General features: G+C 41.7%; 2 protein-coding genes across 5 annotated transcripts in view; one reads left to right on the top strand and one right to left on the bottom strand.

The window, feature by feature from the left end:
- Window positions 1-24,121, bottom strand: part of fhod3a (formin homology 2 domain containing 3a) — a 57,399-nt gene that overhangs the window by 16,116 nt on the left and 17,162 nt on the right. For 2 of the 4 annotated variants that reach the window (XM_069699532.1, XM_069699523.1), the window contains exons 4-15: window positions 11,398-11,465; window positions 10,459-10,564; window positions 5,991-6,085; window positions 5,010-5,121; window positions 4,766-4,860; window positions 4,260-4,403; window positions 3,853-4,094; window positions 3,684-3,710; window positions 2,422-2,574; window positions 1,788-2,198; window positions 1,007-1,066; window positions 426-560 (exon numbers count right to left, since the gene is read on the bottom strand). In XM_069699532.1, the coding sequence (XP_069555633.1) occupies window positions 426-560; window positions 1,007-1,066; window positions 1,788-2,198; window positions 2,422-2,574; window positions 3,684-3,710; window positions 3,853-4,094; window positions 4,260-4,403; window positions 4,766-4,860; window positions 5,010-5,121; window positions 5,991-6,085; window positions 10,459-10,564; window positions 11,398-11,465 (1,648 nt within the window). The remainder of the gene's footprint in view (window positions 1-425; window positions 561-1,006; window positions 1,067-1,787; window positions 2,199-2,421; window positions 2,575-3,683; window positions 3,711-3,852; window positions 4,095-4,259; window positions 4,404-4,765; window positions 4,861-5,009; window positions 5,122-5,990; window positions 6,086-10,458; window positions 10,565-11,397; window positions 11,466-24,121) is intronic. The other 2 variants (XM_069699541.1, XM_069699550.1) reach the window with 2 other exon arrangements.
- On the top strand, window positions 7,750-9,232 carry LOC138621438 (uncharacterized). Its single transcript, XM_069699509.1, has one exon. It carries the CDS (start codon window positions 7,778-7,780, stop codon window positions 8,501-8,503), a length of 726 nt encoding a protein of 241 aa, XP_069555610.1. The 5' UTR covers window positions 7,750-7,777; the 3' UTR covers window positions 8,504-9,232.

A 24,121-nucleotide genomic window follows, 5' to 3' on the forward strand; every position in this document is an offset into this window, starting at 1 on the left:
CATCGTTGGAACTACTTCAATGACATCACACTTAGCAACCCCGACTGGTCGCTGATTGGTCGGCCCTTCAACGTGGCAGAGCGAACCTTAATGTGAGCAGCGTCTCCAGAGTATAATCACAGCAATGACTGAAGCCGTGAGCAATAATCAGGCAGAACCAGGCTAGCTTATCTTAGCATAACGACTGCAAACACTGCATGTATAATGTGTTCAGAAGGCTGAAGGGTCTGATGAAAGACGATTTTAAGTTGCATTTCAGTTTCTTTGGAAACTTACCAGTTCTAGGTCTAAATATCTCATTGTCTTTTTATGGATGTACAATACTGTCCTGCTTTAAGTTTCAAATCAATGTCAGTTTTATTGAACTTTTCTCTCATCTCAAAGTGCCTAGGCCTCGTTCAGAAGCAAAGCTAGCGATGCCTCACTTGTGCTTGTTCCTCTCCTCTCTTTCGATCTTCTGCAGTCTCTCCTCTCTCTCCACACGGCGGCGCTCTCGCTCGGCCGCCAGAGATTCCTGGTGTTGTCTGTAGGAGGAGGACAGAAGACCTCCCAAAGCAGGCCTGAAGGAGAGAGTGACACAGAACGTTTCCTTTGTTTCTTCCAAGGCATTTTCTCTTCGTTATTATTGATTACGTTGCCATAAAAAAAATGTCCTCGTTCTACAATCAATGTTTTTTTTCGTCTGCTAGTTTCTGCTGCACTACTGTGATAGACGGCTAAAACACAACACACGGTCCTTACGAACGCAAAACTTCTAAATGTTTAAGAATATATGTAACACACCATAATTTATGTATTATGGTATCTGAGAAACTATGTGCTGAGTCACCAGAGAGCTGAGATCACATTCACTTCAGTATGTCATCACCATGAGGCTCCACACAATCCACAGTCCATATTTGTACAAGTGTTCATACAAACACAGCTGAATATGTGCTTGTACGTGAACCCGTTTACGGTACAGCAGTGTGTATTTTAAGGATGTTTGCATATGTGGGGGGCTCACCTGGAGCTGGTAGGTGTACTTGGGGTGCTCAGAGAGGAGTAGGACATGAGACCTCCATTCCTGGGGGGGAAGTGGGGAGGGAGGAGAAAAGGAGGGTGAGAAAAGTGAGTGACCTCAGGTGCCGATGTTGATCAAGTGACATAACTTTGAATATTAAAGTTATAGTTGCCCCTTGCTCCATGCATTACAGTGCTGCACTCAGTTTACATGCAGCAGAAAAAGTCTTAGAACTTTTTTAAGTCCGACCCAGCAAGAAAAAAAATCGCACACATCATTACTATATCTACAATATCAAAGTTGACGGGAGATCGGAGAACGTAAGGATGAGAGAATGCAAAGTTCTATTAAAGTGATCAAACTACGAAGAAAGGAAAGACTACAAAGACATACAGGTGAAGAGTTGGAAGAGGCATCTTTGCAAACACTACAGTACGTCAGCAGTTCTTGAAAAGAGGGGGAAGCCAAAGTGGGGAGTGAAAACAAGTGAGGACTATCGATGCAGTGGCAGAACTAAGAAGAGATTCCGTATATGAAGGAATGATAGGTGATAATAAGAGTGTTGACAGACTCAAGGTGAGAAGCTGTGAGGTCACAGAACTGAAAATAAAACTGGCGAAAAGGGGAGGTGATGAATAACAAAAGTGGTGCAAAGAGATCCAAGCTGGTGCCGACATAAAAGCCAGAAACAGAAGTGGAAACTGGAAAAGTAGAACGTCGAAGAGACAGAAGGAAGGAAAGCTTCCTGAATGAATTGGTGACTGCCCTCAGCTGTCCGTCTGACCTGGGTGGCGTCGTTTTGGGCGGCTCCTCGCCGGGTTTGGCCTGAGCCGAGCGCGAAGGCTCCTCGTCGAGATCGTACGAGAAGAGATGGAAGGGCGAGTGGGGCAGGTAGGGCAGGCGGTCGGGTGAGGGGCGGGAGCTGCCGAGCGACTGCGGGCTGACCTCTTTGGACGCCGGGATGGTGACAACGGATCTTTTCCTGGCCAGCAGGGTGGCCAGGAGGGAGGGCTGGGCCGGGGGGCTGAGAGCGCTGGGGGCGGGGGACGAAGGGGAGGCGGGGGCGGAGGTGGGCGCCGAAGGTGGTTCTGTCCGATTCCGCTGCTCTTCCTCTTTTATATGCTCCTTTCTGGAAGTGATGGTGATGGACTGAAGGGTTGTTCTGTGAACGATGGATGGGAGACGTCTAGCCGGGCTACGAACAGAGGGATGGATTGACAGGAATAAGTGGAGAGAAATGGAGAAGTAGTACAAGGTAAACAGGTTACAGGGCGACTGATAGTAAAAACTCCCAGATACACAAGCCACAAGGAGATCAAACCAACCACATATGCAACACAAGGAGACATTTAATGGTTGGTACCTTAACATATAACCTCAAGATGTATACTACATGTTACCACCATGTCCTAAAATACCTGGGGGTGGTCTCATTAGCCCCCTCGTGCTCATCTGAATCAGACTCAGTCACAGGAGTCCCCTCTTCTTCTTCTTCTTCTTCTTCTTCTTCTTCTTCTTCTTCTTCCTCCTCCTCCTCCTCCTCTTTGCCATCGTCACATTCCTCCTCCTCTCTATGGAGGTGGGGTAAGGGGTGGGTGGATGAATGATGGGTGGAACATTTAAGGGAAGGATTGAGGGAGAGATGATGCGATACATAAGAATATAATCATGCAAATGGTGAAAAAAAAAATCTCCAGAGACATAAAGTGATGGGACAGAAGACAGGAAAAGATGGAGGGTTTAGATGAGGTTGAGAAGAGTGTTTACAGCTGTGATAGAAAATCACACAAACATTTAAGACACTCGAAGACAACAAACGAAGACATGACATCTGACATAACGAGAAAGAAAAGGATGAAGACGAGAGAAAAACATAGAAATGAAACGGGAGATGAATGAATGATGAATGATTACACACTCCATGCCTCCGGTTAGATAGCTTTACATGCACACAGAGACGAAATAAGATGACATGGAAGGTGGAGAAGGAGCGCTGAGAGGAGGAACTGACTTGGGATCAGTGTCACCGGGCTGTTTTGTCGAGTGAAACCAGATGGCCGTTGTTGCAGTCGAGTCAGTGTGTGCTGCCAGGTGTTGTTCCGCAAGACCAGAGCCATGTGTGTGTGACGAATGGGACGGCCAATAAACATTTTTTTCTATGCATGTGTGCATATCATGAAGCAGGATGTACATAAACAACTTTCACCCATCAAAAAAAAAAAAAAAAAAAAACTCATGTAACTGATTCTCACCATATTTTCACGTGTTTTTTTTTTTTTTTAAAGATTCACAGGCGCCCTTGTGTGGTCACATAACACGCTGACAGAAGATGAGGAGGCACATAATGAGAGTGAAAAGAGCCGCAGTGGAGGACAGGACGAAGAGATTTACCTTTGGTAGACAGCTGGAGAGCGATCCACATCGTCTTTTATCATGCACGTACACACAGCACTGAAATGAGCCTGTGCCGGTTTAATAACGCTCGTATTAGATTTACAAGCAAACCCTCGAGGCGTGTGACGCTGCTGATTTTATTTCTTTTAGTGGAGCAGCAGTCTACAGTAGTGTTTCGCCCCAGAAGGAAAACCCACGCTGTGAGTGGCTGTTACAGCATGTACGTGAGGGTCAGAGGTCAAAGAGGTGAGCAGCTGACTGTTTCCTGAGTGATGTTTGAACTTACATGGATGGGAGGAAACCTGACAGCGCTCTGGAGCAGAAAGCGGTACAAGAGTCAGAACTTCTCCTTTGAGATCAGTCAAAACACGTGCATCTCTAACGGGATGACTAAATATCTGACACTACCTGTTATTTTTAATCCCCCTGTGACCGATTAGCTGATAATCTCTCACCTCTCGCTAACGTCCTCGGCTCTGTGTCCGTTGAAAGGCTGGAAGCCGGCTCTCTGTGGGGACGCAGGGCTGCAGGGGGAGGCGTGGCCAGATCGCCCGAGAGAGGCCCTGCGGCTTCGCCTCCTCTCCAGGCCACATTTTTTGTCCGAGCCCGTTGCCTCATGGCTGGCTCGTCGGCGGTCCCGGCGGCCCGTTGGCAGAGGCTGGCTGTCGTCATCACCGTCTTCATGCCGCAGGGTCGCCTGGGAAAAAGGTGATCGAGTGTAAAGTGCTGAGAGGTCCACAGAGTCCAACTGCATCATATTCACAGGGCGTGAGCAGCACTTACTCGCTGAGATATGATGTGCAACAAAAAGCAATAATCATTACGTAATATATTCAATATTTTGTTCATGTGTGTCTCAAACCTCGTAGATGTTGAGCTGCTCCACCAAGTCAAGATCGGTGCCTTTCCGCCCAAGGTGTCTTTGGGTCACTGTCTCCATGCCTTGTTCCTCCAGACCGTCCACCACGTCGTAGAAGGAATCCTGGTCAGGGAGCGCTGCAAGCGTCTGCAGAAAGAAAGGAGACAGATAAATCATCAAGGCCTTTCTGCAGAAAGTTTAACATATTTGATTTTAAACCTTTAATGGCTAAATTCTAAAATATCGCAATGTTGCATATGCAGTCATTTCATTGTGGCTGGGGTGGAAATCCCCTAAAGCAGCACCATTAAAATGTAGTAGTGTAGTTTATATCTTGTGAATAACTGAAGAAATGTAGTAACAAAATCTAAACATGAAATGATTCATCAATGTGGAAAGAAAAGGTGTGTTTTCAAGTACATGTAGTCATTATTTAAAGCATGTTTTCCCGTATCCAGTACTTAGTGGTATAAAAGTATTCACTATATAAAAGCTTTAGCTATGAATACCTTATTGATGAGGGTCATCGCATAGACCAGCAGCTCTGTGTCCACCCCATCCTTCTCATGCAAGATCTCCAAAGCATTGGACCATGACTTGCAGCCTGGAAATCAGTCCAGTAACATCCATGGAGAAGGTAAAAAATGAAAACATTAGTCACTTAGTTGCTACCCAAACCAACCATCTCTGTACAAACAGAAGACAAACAGAAGAAGCCCCTCAGCAGCTGGTGGCATGTCACGTTGTGTGTACCTCTCTTGGTGTCCACAGAGGTGATGGCTTGTATCAGCAGTGGGGCGTTGGACTCAGAGTACTCCACAAACACCAGCAATAGCTTCAGAGTCGTTTTCACCACCAGGCGAAACTAAAGGGGGGAAATATGACGAAAAAACTAATGTTCCTGTGGATGAAGTTTAGAAAATCTAAAATTGGTATTAGTGTATCCCGATGCATGCGTCCCTAGGGCTTTATCTATGCTGTGCTTCTAGACCTATAAGTCTTAATGCACGAAATAGATTTAGATTTACATATTGTTTGTTTGTGCGTGTGTGTGTGTGCTTGTATTACTCTTGTTGTGGGGAAAAGCCCCATAATAAAAAACTAATTGTGTGCAAACTTGGTTTAAAGTTCGGGTAAAGTTAGTTTTAGGTCAAATGTAGGGTACGGGTTACCGACAGGTAAGTAGTGATTATGGTTAGGGTTAAGTTAAGTCGACAAGAAATTAATTGAAGTCAATGTATTATTCTCTGAATTGCTGGAAATACAAATCTGTGTGTGTGTGTGCCAACAATGGTTTCCCTTCATCAGAACCTGTTCATCATGTTATGTGTGCTTTTGTTTGGATGCCTCAATGTGACTGTTCTCTAACAAGTTTAACACAAGACGGAGGAAGTGTGTTTGCTGCAAACTGTATATACTAAGATTAAACAAATATAATTAAATAATGGATTAAAAACTAGGCACTGGAATCTAGACGCTTCCAAAGATCCAAAACAGACGTGGTCCTTTAGAAAATAATGCAAATAAATACCACAAAACCAACAAAAGTCACCACCCTCTGGTCAGGAGAGAGAATAAAACCAGAAACAGATGTGGTTGTGTGTGTATTTCTTTGGATAAAGGCTAAAAAATAATGTTCTCCCAACAATAGATGGTTAGCTCAGAGCTGATGAAAGCCTGCTTGTAGTGTGTGTGACTGTTGTTTTGTTTTTTTAAATTTTAGCTCAGCTATACCTTTGAGCCAACAAGAGTGTAGAGCCACTGGATTGTCTCAGGGTGGCCAATCACTCCGTTCATCCCGTCCACGTAGAGCATGATCTGCCCCAGGGCTGAGGAAGGGGGTGGAGAAACAAACCTAATGTTAGAGAGACAAAGCCATCAACGACAGAGGGTTTGCTTCCTTATGACAAAAACACAAACAAAGCAGAGCAGAAAATGGGAAAGATATATATTATTTTTTCTAAACCTAAGTGCTATTGTTTCCGACAGTTTTTATCATCACAAAAAGAGGCAGCTCATTAGTTGTATGTGTACACTGACAGTATTTACAGGGCATGCGGTCATTTTGCAGAGTAAGTCACAGGAAATAACACTAAGAAATGCTCTTACGAGCATGCACTTTAAAAAAAATAATATTTCATTTAAATCCATGCACCTGTTTTTTCACAGCACCTAATCCAAATGATCGAAAAAAAAAAAAAAAAAAACTACTTGCAGACTAAATTCAAATTCATTCACTATAATCCCTGTTTTACCAATGTTTAATGATTAGTATTTTCTACGGCACACAGTGTGTTATGCCAAGTTCTGCCTGCCCGCTGAGAATTGCATGCAATTCACGAGATGCACCTGATACTTTGAAGCATTTGATCGCGACAGTGAGAATTTTATACGTTTCATACACGGCTAAGATGAAATATTAGGAGATTTATTACTTGGCACCAATAATCACTTCTGCTGAATAATGCATTTTTAACACTCAGTCATGACATTTAAAAACAAAGTTGGGAGACAGGCTGAATTTTACGCCCTACACATTTAAAAACGTTTTAGTCTTACTATCAAACACATACAAAATATTATTGTAAAAATATTAATACTTATACAGTATGAATATTTAGATTAAACAAGGAAATGTAAAGTGTAAATTTCAGATAAATCGTAAAAAATGAAATGCTACTACGGCATCTAATAAAACACAGATGACTCAAAATGCTAAAAACCTACAGACTCAGATCATGTATCATCATTGAAGAACCTAATATGAAGATTACATCGTTTTTAAACACTAGGCCTACCACTTTGCCAAATCATTGCAATGTCTGGAGCTGTGCGCGGTCCTGCGAGTTGCATGTAATTCAGACAGGCAGAACTAAGCGGGATACATGGACATCAACTTTGGACAACAGAAAGGGAAAACTCTTGTTTGAAGTTTCAGAATTTCCTGAACATAAAAACGATGAACATTAGTCTCTTGTCCTCTCTTATTTAACACAACCTTTGAACGGGTGATTCTTTCGGCATTGTCTTGTCGTTACTGTATCTCACTCGCTCCCAATGGCCACATATTGCATCAACCTCTTTTCTAACTTCTAAAGCTTCTGAATAAAAAAAAAAAAAACATCTGTGCAGATGTGATAGTCTTCTGATTTAACGATAATATTGTTATTGTTGTTGTTTTGTATTTTTTCCTCTGTATTTGACAAATCATTAATGTTTTACTTTATATAGTTTGAGAAGGTCTGCTCAGCTGATTTACATACAGTGACAAACTGATTAGATGCTGATTTACATTAAAATACATGTAATATGGAGGTTGCATCATAAACATAGCTCACAGATCACCGTACAGCATTTTAAGAGTCTCCCGCATCATAATAGCTTTAGACCCACAGTTTCAAAATGAAAGTGAAAGAATAATGTTGTGCGTGCTGACGTGGAGCCGCTGGCTAGAATGAGCTATACAGAGTTCACACATCCTGAACTAGAGCAGCAGAGAGCAACTCCCGTCCTCTTTCACCATGTATTTGGACTTGGAGTTAAAATTAGAAGCTTTGTCCTCACTTTTTGGACAGATCATTAATCCTTATGGCAAGAAAGAACCATATGCAGTTGCACACGCAGCAAACATTTTATCTGTTGGCAAATTTTTTGTCAGCACACTCATCGGGAAACCAAGTCCTTATGTACAGGAATTTTTCATCAATGCGGAAGAATTCTTCGACAAACAGTATGACTTCGACTTCAGTGAACTCCCCGAAGAGACTCCGTGTGTGAGAGGTGGTGAGCCATACGAGCGCCCAAAAGGTTGGTACCGCATGGGCTTAAAAGTGAGAGGTAAATACCCAGATGGAGACACCTGGCTGGGCCCCAATGGGTGGAGGAGTAACTCTGCAGAGGGAGAATGGCCTGTTTCTTTTCATGGAACAAGCTTAGATAGAGCCAACGCCATCATCAAAAGCCACTACAAAGCAGGATCTGGAGAGCTCTACGGAAGAGGAATCTACTCAACACCAGACATACACGTTGCTGAGAAAGAGGACTATGCAAAGAGCTTCACATCGAAGAAGACGGGGAAGCATTACAAAGTGATCCTGCAAAATCGAATCAGTCCTCAAAAGAGAAAGATTTGCCAGAGACCCGACTACTGGCTCATTCCTGTTGCTGAAGGAACATCTGCCGACGAGGAGAAGCGGATCGTGGAGAGCTCTCTTCGGCCTTATGGCGTTCTCATCAAGGAAATGTAATGATTAAGATGGCGAAGCCTGGTCATGACGAGAACGACAAGGACGACGAGGACAATGAGTACGACGAGGACAACGAGCACGACAAGGACGACGAGGACTTTGAATTTTGGGTTTGGAATATCAAAGTCTTTGACATATCAATTAACAGTGACTACTTCTGTCAGAATTTCTGGTGTTTGGAGGCATGTTGTGTGCGTCACTCTTAAAATGATGAACCCACAAATGAAAGTCATTTACAGGACCTGAAAACCTATTTTCTTTATTTGCTTCTTATTACTGTATTTGTTCAAACAATTTTCAAAATTTTAATAATTTTGCTGTTTTATACAAAATATTTCTGTCAGCTTTTGTCTGTGCTTTTCTCAGTGAAGGGAAATCGGCTGCATTACTGCAAGACAGGAAACTGTTAATGAGCCGCCACCCACAGTTCAGTTTCCTGTGAATTCCTTCATCAAAAATAACTTAGGTTGCTTTAAGTATATACAGCTTTTATTTAGAATTAGAATTTTAAGTCTTTTACTTTATACAATTTTTTTTTGAGTATTCGCTGTTATAGAGAAATGCTGATATTTACAGTGATTAAGAAGTTGTGAGGGAGTCACTGAGGATCTATTATTCTTTTAATGGTGCAGTTACATCTTTAACACATCTGGATTCCTTGTTACATCTGACCAACGTGTTTTTTTTACCTGCAATTATTACTGTATATAAATAAAGTATGAAATTTTCTGTCATGATTCCATTTTAATTGTCAGTTGACACCGACCACAGAGGTGCCATGCACAACTGCTCAAACTGCACAAAGAAAATGTATCATATTACAAATTACTTGCTAAGATATGAATGAGGATGTGTCTTCACACAGAGTTATTATTTGCAACTGAGATGGCATATTTTGAGTTGTTATGAGAGACAAATGATCAAAATCAGAAAATGGAATTAATATAGAAATACTTAAATATATTATTTTCCACTTCACAGAAAGAGGTCTGTTGATAGTTTAATATGCACAGTATGGTTCATACATAATTCTCACTGAATAAGCTTCAAACTAAAGAGTCATAAAAGCAGTATCTACAACTTCACTTCCTCCCATTCTTTATTGTGAAGCTTCCTGTACTTGATCGTAAGACATGAGGGGCTGATGTCACTTACAGGAAATAACACAGATAAATGCTGATGTAATACATAATGAAACACTGAAAGGCAGAATCGTCAGCGACCAGCGTGGGTGACTAAGTGACTCCCTACGTGGTAGTCAATGCTGATTGGTTTAGGGCTGCTCCAATAGTTTCAAAGTCAAACTGAGGTCTCCGGCCATAATGGTGCAACAACAGGTAACGATTCCTTACAGTGGTGTGAAAAAGTGTTTGTCCCCTTCCTGATTTCCAATTTTTTTGCATGTCTGTCACACTTAAATGTTTCAGATCATCAAAGAAATTTAAATATTAGTCAAAGATAACAGAAGTAAACACAAAATTCAGTTTTAAAATGAAAGTTTTTGTTATTAAGGGAGAAAAAAAAATCCAAACCCACATGGACCTGTGTGAAAAAGTGTTACTCAATAGTATTATCATTATTATAATCAGTCCCCTTATTATCAAAATATCAAAACATTTCAAAGATATTTCTAATAGTGTTATGTGCTTTTGCCAAAGTACCTTACACACACACACACACACACACACACACACACACACACACACACACACACACACACACACACACACACACACACACACACACACACACACACACACACACAACTATATCCAGTTGCATTCTTTTAACAAGTTATAACAATCTAAATCTGCTGCTAGAGTCTGGTTTTGAACATATTTATTTAGTGCCCAGAATTGATATTACACAGATTTTTTTTTATGTCTAGATATATAGCCTATTAATGTTGGTATTTGTACCTGGTTGTGGCCATCAGAAAGTAAGAGAGACTGTACCTCTTAATATGTAGTTCTGGTAGTTCTGGTCAGCTTCTGCTCCAACCTTGATGAGACACGTCAGGCCTTCGGCCATCACAAACTCATGGACCAGGTCTTTGTCATCCTGAAGTAAATCAGGGGAACAAAGTAAAACAACAGAATAAGTTCACAGTCATAAAAGCTGGCAGTATACAAACATAAACAAATAAAATCCTGCCTAAAACTGATCATTTTATCTATACTTTATCAGCAAATTGCATTCCCTTTTGCCACCACATGATGTCAGTAATGTGCAGGATTAGAATAAAAGTTGATAAACTTTATGATGAACACACTTTTGGGATAATGCTGCCTTTAGAGGTACTGGGTCAGACTTCAGAAATCTTCTGTGAGCCAAATTGAAAATAAGCATTGAATCTGGAAGAAACTCATATCATTGGTTCTGTAGCTGCTACAACTTTTTGTTAAAAGGGCCAATTTTTTTCGTCACAGTAACACTTGAAAGCGGTACGAGTTTAAACAATTTGAAATTTCTCACATACTTAAGCGATGTGCTTTTATAACTGAGGGCTTTGTGTGTGTTGGCTTATGTGTTTGTTGGTTTTTGAAGTGGCTGACCCCTCTCATCCTAAAATAAAAGATTCACACACAAACACAAACGCAAACACCCACACACATATACAAAGACAGTGAGAGGGAGAGAAATGCCACGTTGATGGAGATCCCTTTCATCACAGAAGCGCACAGTGGCCGCAATCCTGCAACAACAAACTGACAGTAATTGCATGTGAAATATGCCTGTGTGTGTGTGTGTGTGTGTGTGTGTGTGTGTGTGTGTGTGTGTGTGTGTGTGTGTGTGTGTGTGTGTGTGTGTGTGTGTGTGTGTGTGTGTGTGTGTGTGTGTGTGTGTGTGTGTGTGTGTGTGTGTGTGTGTGTGTGTGTGTGTGTGTGTGTTACCTGAAAGATTTGCTTTAGAGAGAACAGGGCTCGTCTCAAGTCACGTCCATTGGAGTTATACAGTCTTTCTGCAGAGAGAAAAGACATACAAATGGACATAGTTAAACAAACAGCTCCAGGGCAACGCTTTAAAAAAAACAACAACCATAAAAATAATGTTTCCACCGAACACGAGGAGAGCTCTCTGGACACAATCTTGATGCCTTGTATATTTCCCTGCACACCTTTCATCTCCCACCAGTGTTCGTATTTTTCATTCCGATGAGCGGATCAATAAAAAGTTGTTGGTAAAATGAGTCTCAGCTGTGCAAACGTTGCACAACAGTTTGAGATGTGAGAGAAGCGCTGCGGGATGATGGAACCAATCACAGCACGCGGCGCTAATCACCTGAGGCGGGCGCTTCATCACACACTTTCACCGCATCCTCACCACAGAGCAACACGTGCATGATCTCTGTCTCTCTCTCTCACACACACACACACACACACACACACACACACACACACACACACACACACACACACACACACACACACACACACACACACACACACACACACACACACACACACACACACACACACACACACACACACACACACACACACACACACAGTGGTGATTAGAGCTGTATTGGAATGTTAATGAGCTGCTGACCCGGCTTCAACGTCGAGGTATTCAGGTCGCGACACAGAACCAAAGGCTGCAAGCTCGTACACTTATCACCTTATTATTTCTAACCATAAATAACACATACACATTTATTAATACAATCCCGAAGGGCCGTAACATGTTGATATTGCAATAATTTTTTTAAATAACTTCTTATCTTCTTTAAAATAACAATAACAATATTTCTACTATATTCTTATATTTCTATATTTTGATGTGGATTTTTGTGAAATTTTTCCTTGTTCAATAAATGCATTACTTATATCCTACAAATTCTGCTTTCCTCTTTCTTATCAGGTGTTTTTACATCTCTTTGGACTATATATTTAGATGTCTGTATATGTATTTACGTATATAAACATGTTACAAATATTACTTTAAAAACCAGTGAAGTTGGACTTTTTACAATATTTTTTTGTCCTAAAGATGCTGATTCTACTGACAATTTGAGGCTGCGCTTGATGCTTTTGGTATTCAGCCCTCTTTAATATTTGTATTTCAATATTATACAGTACCACCATAAAGACCAGACAACAGAAATCATTTTCCTAAGTGCTCTGCGTTAAGCTCAAAGTCTGCTCATGTGGGTGTCCGTGCTTTCCGTTTGAACAGTCGTGCGTTGGACTGCGTGTCAGCGGGGGGTTCGGGAACCTGTGTGTTTAAATCCTGAGTTTGCGTGTTGATGACAAATCCTTCGGTCCCTCGGGAGGCGGGAGGGTGGGGGTTGGTGAACAAGGGCATGGATGTATGGGCTGGTAAGGACGCGGGCTAGCCTGGCAACGGAGCCCTCCGGCCTGCCCTGCTGTCTGCCGCTCAGTGGTAACGGTTGCTAAGCTAGGCGAGGCTAACCCAAAGCCAGGGTCAAACTCATTATCATTCCGCACACAGACGAAGAATTACAGGCCTGTCTGTCTGTCTCTCCATCTGCAGGACCGTTTCACTGAGATCAGCAGTGGCATTCATGAAATACATCTGTGATAGTCTACAGGGCAGATAATGAAATCATGGAAGGTCATCAAATCCTCCAAATGATCTGTGCTGTAAGGCACACAACAATGCATGTGTGGGAAACCCTACCAAAAAAGTAAATATGTTGGAAAGGAAAGAAAGCAAAAGAAATCATGTACAAAATGTGGCTCAGCTGTAACTCTTCTTCAGTCTGGTCTGATTTCCTGCTTGTCGTTTATCCAGGCTTCCCTGGAAATCAAGTGGCCACTTAATGATGTACAAAACACTCGAGTATCACGGTTCATTCAGACGATCACGTGTCGGGGGTGGCGTTCTTCATCAGGCCATGAGTGGCGGCCGTCAGGGTAACCTTTACCAACCGTCTGCTGTGCATCAGCAGCACGTCAGCGCCAGTGATAAAGCTCGTTCACTCTAGTGGAGGCAGGAGTGAGGTCATTTAGCTTTAGCTAAATTGGTTTTTCAGAGGTGCAGTTGAAACAACAGCCTCATACTACAAACTTATTACAGCAAACTGTCGACATAATTACGCTTCGAGTCCAGAGTAAATAAAATCTGACATGCTAAATAATCAATAAACCATTTTCCTATTGGCACAAAGGGCTCCAGCTGTCTTAACACTGCTGGAATGAGCTGGAACTAATTCAAGCATAAGTCGCTCTCACCTTCAACCACCTTGGGCAAACAACACTGCTTCAACAGAAGACAACACCTCTTATTTAGATGCCCTGCACAAGTTAGGCAGAGAGGTCGGCAGATGAGGGAAAAAGCGAAGAGGAAGAGGAGTAGCCGGTCCACGTGTCTGTTACTGGTCATTCTCCTATTTTCCTGGCTCTGGGTTTTATTATTGTCACAAGAAAAGCTCAAGCGCTCGCTGTGATGTGTCATTGTGGCTTGTGTGAGTGTGCCCATGTGTAAGTCCAATGCCTGTGTTTGCTGAGTGCAGACAGACAGATGAAGGAAAGTCAGAAAGGCCCGTTTCATTTATAGGCTCGCTCTGAGTTTTACAATTTTGTTTTGGAGGACTTGCAGTTCTTGTCAACGCTGCTTTTGCCCTGACCTCACATGCATTGCAATATGTCAGCATTAACGAGTCATTAAGTCCCATATTCCGTCCTAAAATCTGAAGAGAGCGAGAGGAAAGTCGGCCAGCAGAAGGAGGTATTTCCACTTGTTTTCGATGTAGTCACTTCTGTTTGTAATTTTCTGTTTGCTTTTAATAAGGCAGAGACAAAACGCTTTGTTCAGCAGGCCCCTAATGATGTCAAACAACACACGAAACTCTCCACCGAGTATAAACTGCATTGCTTAGGAACCTCTCAGTGTGCAGGGCTATCACTGTGAAGAGAGCTTTTCAATGGAGCAGGGTGCCTACATTTTGGAGGAAGAACACCGGAGGTTGAGAAACAGGGGTTGGGACCAGAGGGTTGTCGGATCAATTCCTTTGGCCAAAAAAGACAAACATCCAAGGCTGAAGTGTTCTTGAAAAAGGCACCTCACACGCTCCCGGCAGCTGTCTACTGTTTCTGGAGTATAACCTGTATTTTCCACCAGACAAAGCTCCGTCATGTCATGCGTGCGCTGCTGTTTTGTTCCAACCTCTGCACGGCTTCATACCCCACCGGGAGAATTTCAGAGGTGAAGCGTTTTGTCTGCCTGTTTTGGTCATTTTTCCTTGATTGTTGAGCGGTTTCTATTGTATTGTAGGATCGGGAGTCTGCACAGGGTGTTTTATTTTGAAAGTTGACCAGATGCTCTACACTTTCATGTTTCTGACTTCCTGCCCTGCCGATCTGCTCTGTGGAAATTGTCTTAAGTGCGTTCATTACTAATGAAAAAATAAAAATAAAGAATCTGTGTAACTCCTTCTTTTTCTTCTTGACACTGGAGTCAAGTTAGAGGCTTGTTTTACAATATACAATTTATGACATCCTAAAAAACACAATTAAACACCAAACAGGTATAAAAAAGATATATCTGTTGTGTATCATCCACAATTCTTTTGTTTATCAAAAGGCTCAATAATAATTGAAATTTAAACTGCAAGCAGTGATATGCGGGCCCTCGCACGGTTTTCATTTTTTTCTCGATCTCATTCCTTATTCGTCTTTTAAAAAAATGGCTTTTTTTTGGCGGCTTTAACATCTTCAGAAACTCATGAAAGTTGGTGCCTGACGCAAGTTTCTTGAGGTTTGGAGCATCGTTTGACCTTAAACATCAACTTCCTGTGTCACGGCGAAACATCAAACTTAGCTGCATACTCTATACTCTATTCTCTATACTCTATACTCGATACTCTATTGTCTATACTCTATTCTCTATACTCTATTCTCTATACTCTATACTCTATACTCTATACTATATTATCTATACTCTATTCTCTATACTCTATTCTCTATACTCTATACTCTATACTCTATACTCTATTATCTATACTCTATTCTCTATTCTCTGTACTCTATTCTCTATACTCTATTCTCTATACTCTATTATCTATACTCTATACTCTATACTCTATTCTCTATACTCTATTCTCTATACTCTATTATCTATACTCTATACTCTATTCTCTATACTCTCTTCTCTAGTCTCTATACTATATTCTCTATCCAAAAATGAATTTTGTGTCACTTTTTTTGGACGACATGCTATATTATTATCTTTTTTGTTTAAAATATTTCGGACGACATAATATGACTTTTTTTTTAATCATATTTTGGACAACATACTTTGGATATTTTGGATGACTTTTTTTATGAACTGACATGCATGCCTAAAGTTACTTGTGAGAGCAACAAGTGCACAATGAAAAAAAAAAATCTCTTTTGGACTATTTTTTTGTTTGAGTTTTGTATTGTTGTTGACCTTTGGTTTGGTATTAGTATGACTGCACGTACAAACCCATACCTTTGTGGCTTACCCTTAGAGGGATTCGCTCTCCGTGAACTGTGTGGCTTATTAAGGGGACTCCCCCTCCGTAAACCATGAACCATGTGTGATACCTGAGCGGGGCTCAAACCCGTGTCTTCATGAAGTCTTTTCCAGCTTGGAGTTGGGGTCGGCGCCATAGACCTCTGGACTATCTTCGGCAATGGAGAAAGAGATTTGGCAGGAGACAGCGTTTCACGGAGTTCACTCAGAGTTTCCAGAGACTCAACTGACAGTCTGGTTAACTCAACAGGTAAAAGATTCTATTTCACCAAGGTTGTTATTAATGCGGCAATTTTGGTCGCATTTGAATGAATATTTATGGAGCTGTAGGTTGCAGTGAGACAAAGATTTGTCACAATGCTGTTAAACTCCCGGGAAGATTGGTGGTGTAGTGGTTAGCACCGCTTCCCCTCAACTAGAAGGTTTGGGGTTCAGTTCCCTGCTTTGTCAAGACTTATAAAAAAAATCATAAGTCAGTTTTGACTTTGTAAATGCCGGTCATTTTTTGAACATGCCATAGCATGACTTTTGGGTCACTTTTGTGACAAAATGTTCAAAATGGCAAACTTCCTGTTGAGTTGACGTAATGGTGCAATGTAACTTTTTTGTACATCTCGGTGTGATACACATGTTCACCGAATTTTGTGTATGTTGGTAAATGTAGCCACCGGGGCATCTGTTTAGGGGGCGCTCGCGAGCCATTTGGCCACGACTCCACTAAAATACGATTTTTTTTTTGCCGGTAGAGAAGGGTGTACCAACTTTCATGAGTTTTTGAGTATGATAAAGCCGCCAAAAATGCAGCTGTTTACGGAGAATCATAATAATCACTTGGATAACAATAGGGCTTTCGCACCATCGGTGCTCGGGCCCTAATAACTATGTGCTAATGCCCATTTGTGCACCGTCCCACGTGTGCATGTGGGAGTGTCCTCTGCAGTGAAACAGGGATTCCCCCGGTGGCCATGCAGGCGCTCTGTTGTTCAGGAGTGGTCAAATCCCTCCATCTCTTCCTGCCATAATGAGATTAGTGCTGTGACCCTTCAGCTTTGACTAATCCCTCAACAGTTACTGCACCATCTACACATCTCCAAACAGAAAAACACACAGGCCAACTCAGGCTACACTCGGCTTAAACCGCCGCAGTTACACTCAGAACAGCACTGAGTTTTGATGCACTTGTGGCACCAAAATCAGACAGTTCCCAAGTGACTAGAGTCTAATTCTGCTTAGCTGGCCTTAACAAAGGGTGTCAACAATCTACTACTACTACTACAGTATGCTTAATCCTCAGACTTAACAATAGGCAGCCAGCTCAGCAGATGTTTCTTAAATGCGACCTAGTTAAGACAGAAATAAAGACAATCTTAAGAATCTGTTTGGTATTCACGATATGAGCATTTCAATGTCATTTATGAGCGTTAACTCTATTGGTGACTCACGGTTGTAGTTTTCCAGCCCACAACACTCACCACTCTCGTGGCATTGTTTTTAACACAGCAAGCAGATTTGTTTTAGTTCAAAAGCTCTAAAATCGCACTGAGCTATCGGCCCAGCACCAAAACAATAAACAAAAAAAGTTAGCGACTAGTTAGTGAACATTACAGTTTTGTAGCAGCTACAGAAGCAGATATTCTCCTCAGGAAGTGCTCAACAGCTGAAAGCAGACAGAATATCGGGCATATGGTCATCAGGCAGTGAGAGACACAACTCCAAAACAATATTGACATATTGTTCCTGTCTGCTGGATGCAATGTATGCTAACTAAATATGTCAGTGTTGTCCTCACAGCTTGTTTCCGCTGGTCAGAAATCGGGTATTATCGGATTAAAAGAAATGTGCAGCTGACACACAAACAAATGTAGACGTGCTGTGTTCCAACGGACATACTTGTTCACTGACATTCTTCCTTTTGAGTACAGAAGCGCTTTTACACTGTCGAATAAACAGCAAAATTGCTGCACTACACAAGAGTCCTAACATGGAAGAGCAGTATTTGTTAGTGCACTAAGGGAATTATGTCATTTAGAAACACAGCAATGAATTCATCACAGAAATGCATATCAAAGTTGTTCAGCTCTGCAATTATAGATTTTTAGATAGAGCTTAATCACCTCTCCAAGACACTACGTCCATTTTTCATAAATTTGATGGGTAAACCTCCACAAACATTTTCAAAACTTGACATCACAGATCAAAACATTCCTATTTTGTTTTTTTTACCCAAGAAATAAAACAATGTGCTTCATAATTTCCTGCTTCTAATCCTTTTACAGTCATGGATGTTGAGCATAATTAAGAATTGAATTTACCATGGGATATTTACAGAGAAGCACGCACTGAGGACAACCAAGGGTCATATTTTTCAGGATGGTACGACTGTCTGTTGGTCAGGAAAGGAGAGGGGTGGATCACAGCTGGTACAGAGCTGCATTTAAGCCCACTTATAACCGCTGACTCATGTTTCTGGAGGATTTCATTGCACCCCTTAAAAAAAAAAAAAAAAAAAAAAAAAAAAAAAAAAAAACCACGCTGCTGTCTGGGCCAATCAGTCAGCTGGCTTTCAAACTGGGTCTTCAGTGGGATCTCAAATGAACAAGTGAGAGGAGGATGAGGCGTAAAGGCACGCTGGAGAGCTTCATTTAATCCCAGGAAGTCTTTCCTTCTCTGCGCTGGTATCGTGCTAAATATAGGAGTGTTGGGTTTCAAGCATACTGTAACAACCCCAGATACTGAGTTCAATCTCTGTTCAGGTCAAGCAGTGCACTGTGTGTCTGTGCTGCCTGGTCGACTTTACATTGAGTCAAGGATGGTCAGTTCTGCTCCAAAGCCGTGGAACAAACAACCTGCAGATCTCAGGGAAGCTGCTCAGTAAAACCTTTTAAATAAGGCTTAAAACATATCTCTTTACTTCATCCTTTAACAAGCTACTCATGAAGCTCTCCTGCACTTGCCTGCACTTTGCACTTCCAGGCCTTAAAATGCATATTGCTTTATTCTATATTATTAATGTTTTTTCTTATGTTTAATTTTATGCATTTTATTTATTTTCTATATTTAAAACATTAACAAACATTGTAATTAACAAATAGACTAAATTTAACTTTATTCAATAAGTAATTTGGTCGTTTTTTTTTTTTTTATATCTTAAATGACACCACAAGCAGTTTCCTTTCACAATCCAAGACTAAAGGCAGTTGCTGTACGAGAGTGAAAATATAACTCTTAACACCGCTTTTTGTTCCTGCAAGCTTCTCAGCATTTTGTGTCAGTGCACATGTGCAAAGGCATATCTGGGTGGTAGATCCTGCATGTATGCACACATCTGTGGAGTGGCATAAAAGAATAAATACTCCATCAATCTGCCACAAATTGATATTTGGACAATAATGCATGATTTCATTCTCATGTCGAGTGAAGTGAAAAGGAAAAGTTGGCAGGCAGCAAAGGTCAGACTGCAGAGGACAACTTGGTTATTTTGCGACTGTCTATTTTTTCTCTGTTGGTCTTGGCCCACACTGGAGGCTGCTGATGGTATGAATGACGATCGAGGCTCCGTGAGCTCCGAGTGTGTGTGTGTGTGTGTGTGTGTGTGTGTGTGTGTGTGTGTGTGTGTGTGTGTGTGTGTGTGTGTGTGTGTGTGTGTGTGTGTGTGTGTGTGTGTGTGTGTGTGTGTGTGTGTGTGTGTGAGAGAGAGAGAGAGAGAGTGAGACCTCCAAAGGTTGGGAAAGAAAAGCGACGAACCGCGACAGTGACGAGGGCTCAACGGTAACAAAAACATCAACAGGCAGACACAACGAGAGAGGACGCGACGCAGAAGCACCGTGGATGGAAACACTTGTGAGTAAATGAAAACAAACTCATTTGGTTCCCATAAATCCATCTTGGAGAAAACAAATGGCGGCTGTATTTTATAGTTAACACAGTGCAAACAAGGCAGGATCTTATACGTGCACTGTCTCCGGACCGCAACCTTGAACTGTGATGAAGGACATCAGCTGTGAAAGAAGCTGAAAAAGCAGATGTCTTCAGGAAGGAAACCTACTGTCCCATAAACACATGCAAACATATAAAAATACACACATACACACACACACACACTGCAAGACCAGACTGTGCCCTTCACATGCCCCTGGCGCCTCTGAATTAGTCCAAAATATTCTCGCACATAAATAGTTACTCGCAACACAAACACAAATACACCCAGCTCTTCTAATAGACAAGACGGAGCCTAGCACGCAGCAACAAAATGGCTCTATATTTACTAACACAGACCCACAGGCACAAGGACAACTCATTAATACTCATTATAGACACCAACATTTAATTTCCTAGTAGTTTATCTTCTCCATTTGACAGTGCACCTGTTGTTAAAAGGCCGAACTCTGCTTTCTATAAACACCTTTCTGTTTGCTGTTTAACACTAAATTCAACTTTTGCCCGGATGTTGCATGCAGCTGATTTTTTTCTTTTTGCAGCCAGACACAAAAGCTGCTTGTGGGAAATATTGCTGTGTTAGATCCCACATAGAAATGTGCACATGTGAAACAAGTGCCCAGTGTTTTCCCTCTCTCTCTTCCCCCCACCTCCTTTTGCATTCATTCTCTCTCTCTTCTCTCTCTCTCTCTCTCTCTCTCTCTCTCTCTCTCTCTCTCTCTCACTGCTGGTGTCATTGTTATTGAGAGGACCAGCTGAGCATGTGCAAGGACAGTGTGTGTCAGAGGTAGGACTGAAAACATGGCAGACCAGCACATGTCCACTGATGATTATATAGTGCTAAGCTGAAAACCCAATTGATCATTTAAAGGTGTTTTAAATGTCTAACTACTCTTTTATTGGCTTTGAAAATGCACTCTGTCAGAGTTCTTGAAAACGGCCACACAAATAGACTGTCTGGACTGAGTCTATAGAAAACAATACGTGGACAAAGACAGACATGAAAGAGAGTGAGAAAGACAAACACAGTATAAAAAAAACGAGGTTGAAACCAGAGCAGGACTACCAGCAGGCAGAGCAAGCAAACAGAGGATACGGGAGGATATGTGCTGCTTCATGGGTGGATTAGGTGACTAAAATCTTGCTGTGACTCATAGCACACTTGCCTGTTACTAAACTCCTCCCCTCTGTTTATGCACATTGTGTGTCCCTAACAGCCGACAGAAGAGACCATATCAGACCTTCTATGTACTTTCTGAAATAATTTAGTCTCTGTTTGTTTTGGCCAAGAGCTTGTGTGTACAGTATTGTGTGATAGAGAGAGTTTGTGTTGATCCAAAACAAGCTCTGGGAATCTAACCTACAGAAAACGACTGAATACTACTGAAAGCGTGTTATGGACTGATATTGAGACAGACAATTTATTCTCTATATTAAGCCAAAGAAGAAACAAAAGCAGCCTTGGCATTACTTTTCTCTGCCTTCACTCTCCTCACCTGTAAGTCAGCAGACCGCCGAGCTGTGACGTAACATTCAAAGCAGCTTGGCCTGCTGCTTCTGCTGTCTGGCAGGTGCATTTCCTACTTGCTTTGTTTTTCCCTTGTGCTCTCCTTCCTAAGTGATTTACCATTTCCCTGGAAATCATCCTTCTCCCGGTCTCTCTCCACACATCCCCTAAACCCATCATCTCTCAAACCCCATGGCTGCAAAAGAGGCCAAGCCCGCAGATTCTCCAGTGTGTGTTCTGGATGTTTAGCTTGTGGTAATTGTAATGTTTTATAGCATTATGTAATAGTTTCAAAATGATTAAAACAGACCAGCCTGAGGTTTGTTCAGGCACACTCGGGTGCATATATGAACAAGCCCAGACATAACACTCAGAGTGAGTGGGTGTGCAGCCACGCACACACACATGTGCAGTGATATATTTCTTACTTTCTTCCAGTAAGCCCACTGAGGCTTGGGAGAGCAAACCCCAAACAGCAGTGAGTTGTGCCAAGGCGCAACAGTTGAGCCTCTCATGTTTGTCAGCATAACTGGAGCCCTGGGAAAACCCTGCCACATCCACGGAAAGCACAGCGCTGTAACATATGGACCGGACCCACCACACCAGTGACGGATCAATAGAGCGACAAAAGAGACGCACAGCTGAAAAGCACAACTGGATTACACAGCAAAACCATAAAAGCTATAAATAATCGCAGTTTTCCCGTATATTATGGAAATGTGCTGCCTAACAGCTGAGTTTTAAGCAGCGCAGCGGGTTTAGTTGTTATCAGCTGGCTTTCTGCAACAGAAAAGAAATAGCTTTGTTTAGAACAGTTGCTCTGCAATAGGGCTGGGCATTGCTCACAAATTTTGAATAAATACCAATATCTTGACTTCAATACCAGTACTTTTTGAATTACCAAAATTACATAAAATCCATTTTAGGAAGAAAAAAATTACATTTCACATTATAATGTATATATATATATATATTTTTTTTTAAATCTAAAAATGTATACGTTTTTATGTATTTTTTTATAGGGGGAGAGAGTAACCCGGGTTGTTTTCTGTATCTGCAATTAACAAATGTCCCCGAAATGCCAATCGCTTGACGCTACAATTTACAGATGTCTCATTAATTCCTCATAGGCCATTTGCAAACGCTAGCTTGTCGGCTGCGCGTAGTGAAGCCTCTAGTTACTGCAGCATACACAATTCAGATGGGTGCGTGGCCAAAAATTAGCTTGAAAAGAGTGAAATAAGCTTTTCTAATGTAAGATTTCAGCTACATCAGATAAAACCGAGTGATTTTATCTACATGGACGGGCCGCCTGAGCTGAGGCCACATACTGCTGTGGCTCACTGACACAATGAGATTTAGTCCTGTATAAATGGAACATAAGATATGTGTTTTGAAATTTTCCGATGCTAGATACTACCGAACCAATTCGGTCTGTGCCGCAAAAGTACTGAAGTTTGGTACCAGGCCCTACCCTTCGGTTTCCCTGCCTGCAGATATACATGAAAATCCCAGTCAGAGATTAACTCCCAGGATGTAATACATCTGTCAGTCCACTAGAGGATGTCATGTCTGTCACGTTTAGCCTCACTTAGGCGTGAAAAGTACACGCATGTATGAACAGGTTCGAAGAAGGAGGTCATGTGACAAAGAGTGATAAAGCCAGAGTGGAGAAGAGGATGGTTGGAACAAACACAGGACTTCCACCAGTGTTCGAGTCCATAAGTAAGCAAAAGATGGTGTGGATTTCTTTAAAGTAATGAAAGTAAGTTGTGCACAGGATGGAAGGTATTAGGAATGGGTCGTGGTTTTCAAATATTCAAAGATAAAACAATCAAATAGTAAATGCAACTATCGTCCTTTCTTCTTTCCCTGCCTTCACCGGCGCCGGGTTGTAATACGTTAGTCCTGTCAGACGGTGGCGGTAAGGCACCCGGGATGGGGGGTTAATAGTTGATTAATAGTCGAATAGTCCAGTGATTATCATATAGTAAATGCCAATCCTTATGAGATATTTGGATAATTTCAGTGACGTACGTTACATTGATTACATAAAATGTCTTATTTGAACCCAAACCCTGATCTTTCCCAGCCCCCAACTGCGACGGTGTCACATTTAACCCAAACCATGATCTTTTTTTTAAAAATCGACACAGTACCTTCCAGTGGACTCATGTATTACACGTGATACCAGGTTGGTAAATTCAGCAATTCCAGAGGTTCCAGTTAAAGAAATGTACGCAGCATAATCTACAACTGCATTGTAAAAAAGTCCAGTCTGTTATTTACAGTTTGAGACAATAAAAAAAAAAAAAGCATAACGGGAAAAGAGAGCAGCTACAGGATAGAAGCATGTTACGATCTCTTCTGCAGCAGTTGCTGCCGTAAAGTTCTTCCAGCACTTCTGCACCTCCTTCCCTGATGCCTCATCGGCTCCATCTCTCCATCTCCCACAGCAGTCACTAAAGCATGACTCATGTGGGCGCTCCTCAGGGTCTCAGCTGCTGGTGAGGGTAGAAGGGAAACTATTTGAGTTATTTTCTCAGTCCTTCTATTTCTCTATGAAACGCAGATAAAAAAGAGGGAAGGCTGTTTGGTGTTTTGAAGAATATACACACATTTGCATGGATGGTATCGTGGCTACGCACAGATAAAACAGACTGAGTGACAGGTTTAAACCTGTCAAACACCATGCAAACAATTCACAAGCA

This window comes from Brachyistius frenatus, unplaced genomic scaffold, assembly GCF_029030835.1.
Source record: "Brachyistius frenatus isolate BFR_SWC_R1_liver_20210118 unplaced genomic scaffold, ASM2903083v1 Contig_2, whole genome shotgun sequence".
NCBI classification, from domain to species: Eukaryota; Metazoa; Chordata; class Actinopteri; family Embiotocidae; genus Brachyistius; species Brachyistius frenatus.

Coding starts and splice junctions, on each gene's coding strand:
- LOC138621438 (XM_069699509.1), top strand. CDS start 7,778: ATGTATTTGGACTTGGAGTTAAAATTAGAAGCTTTGTCCTCACTTTTT.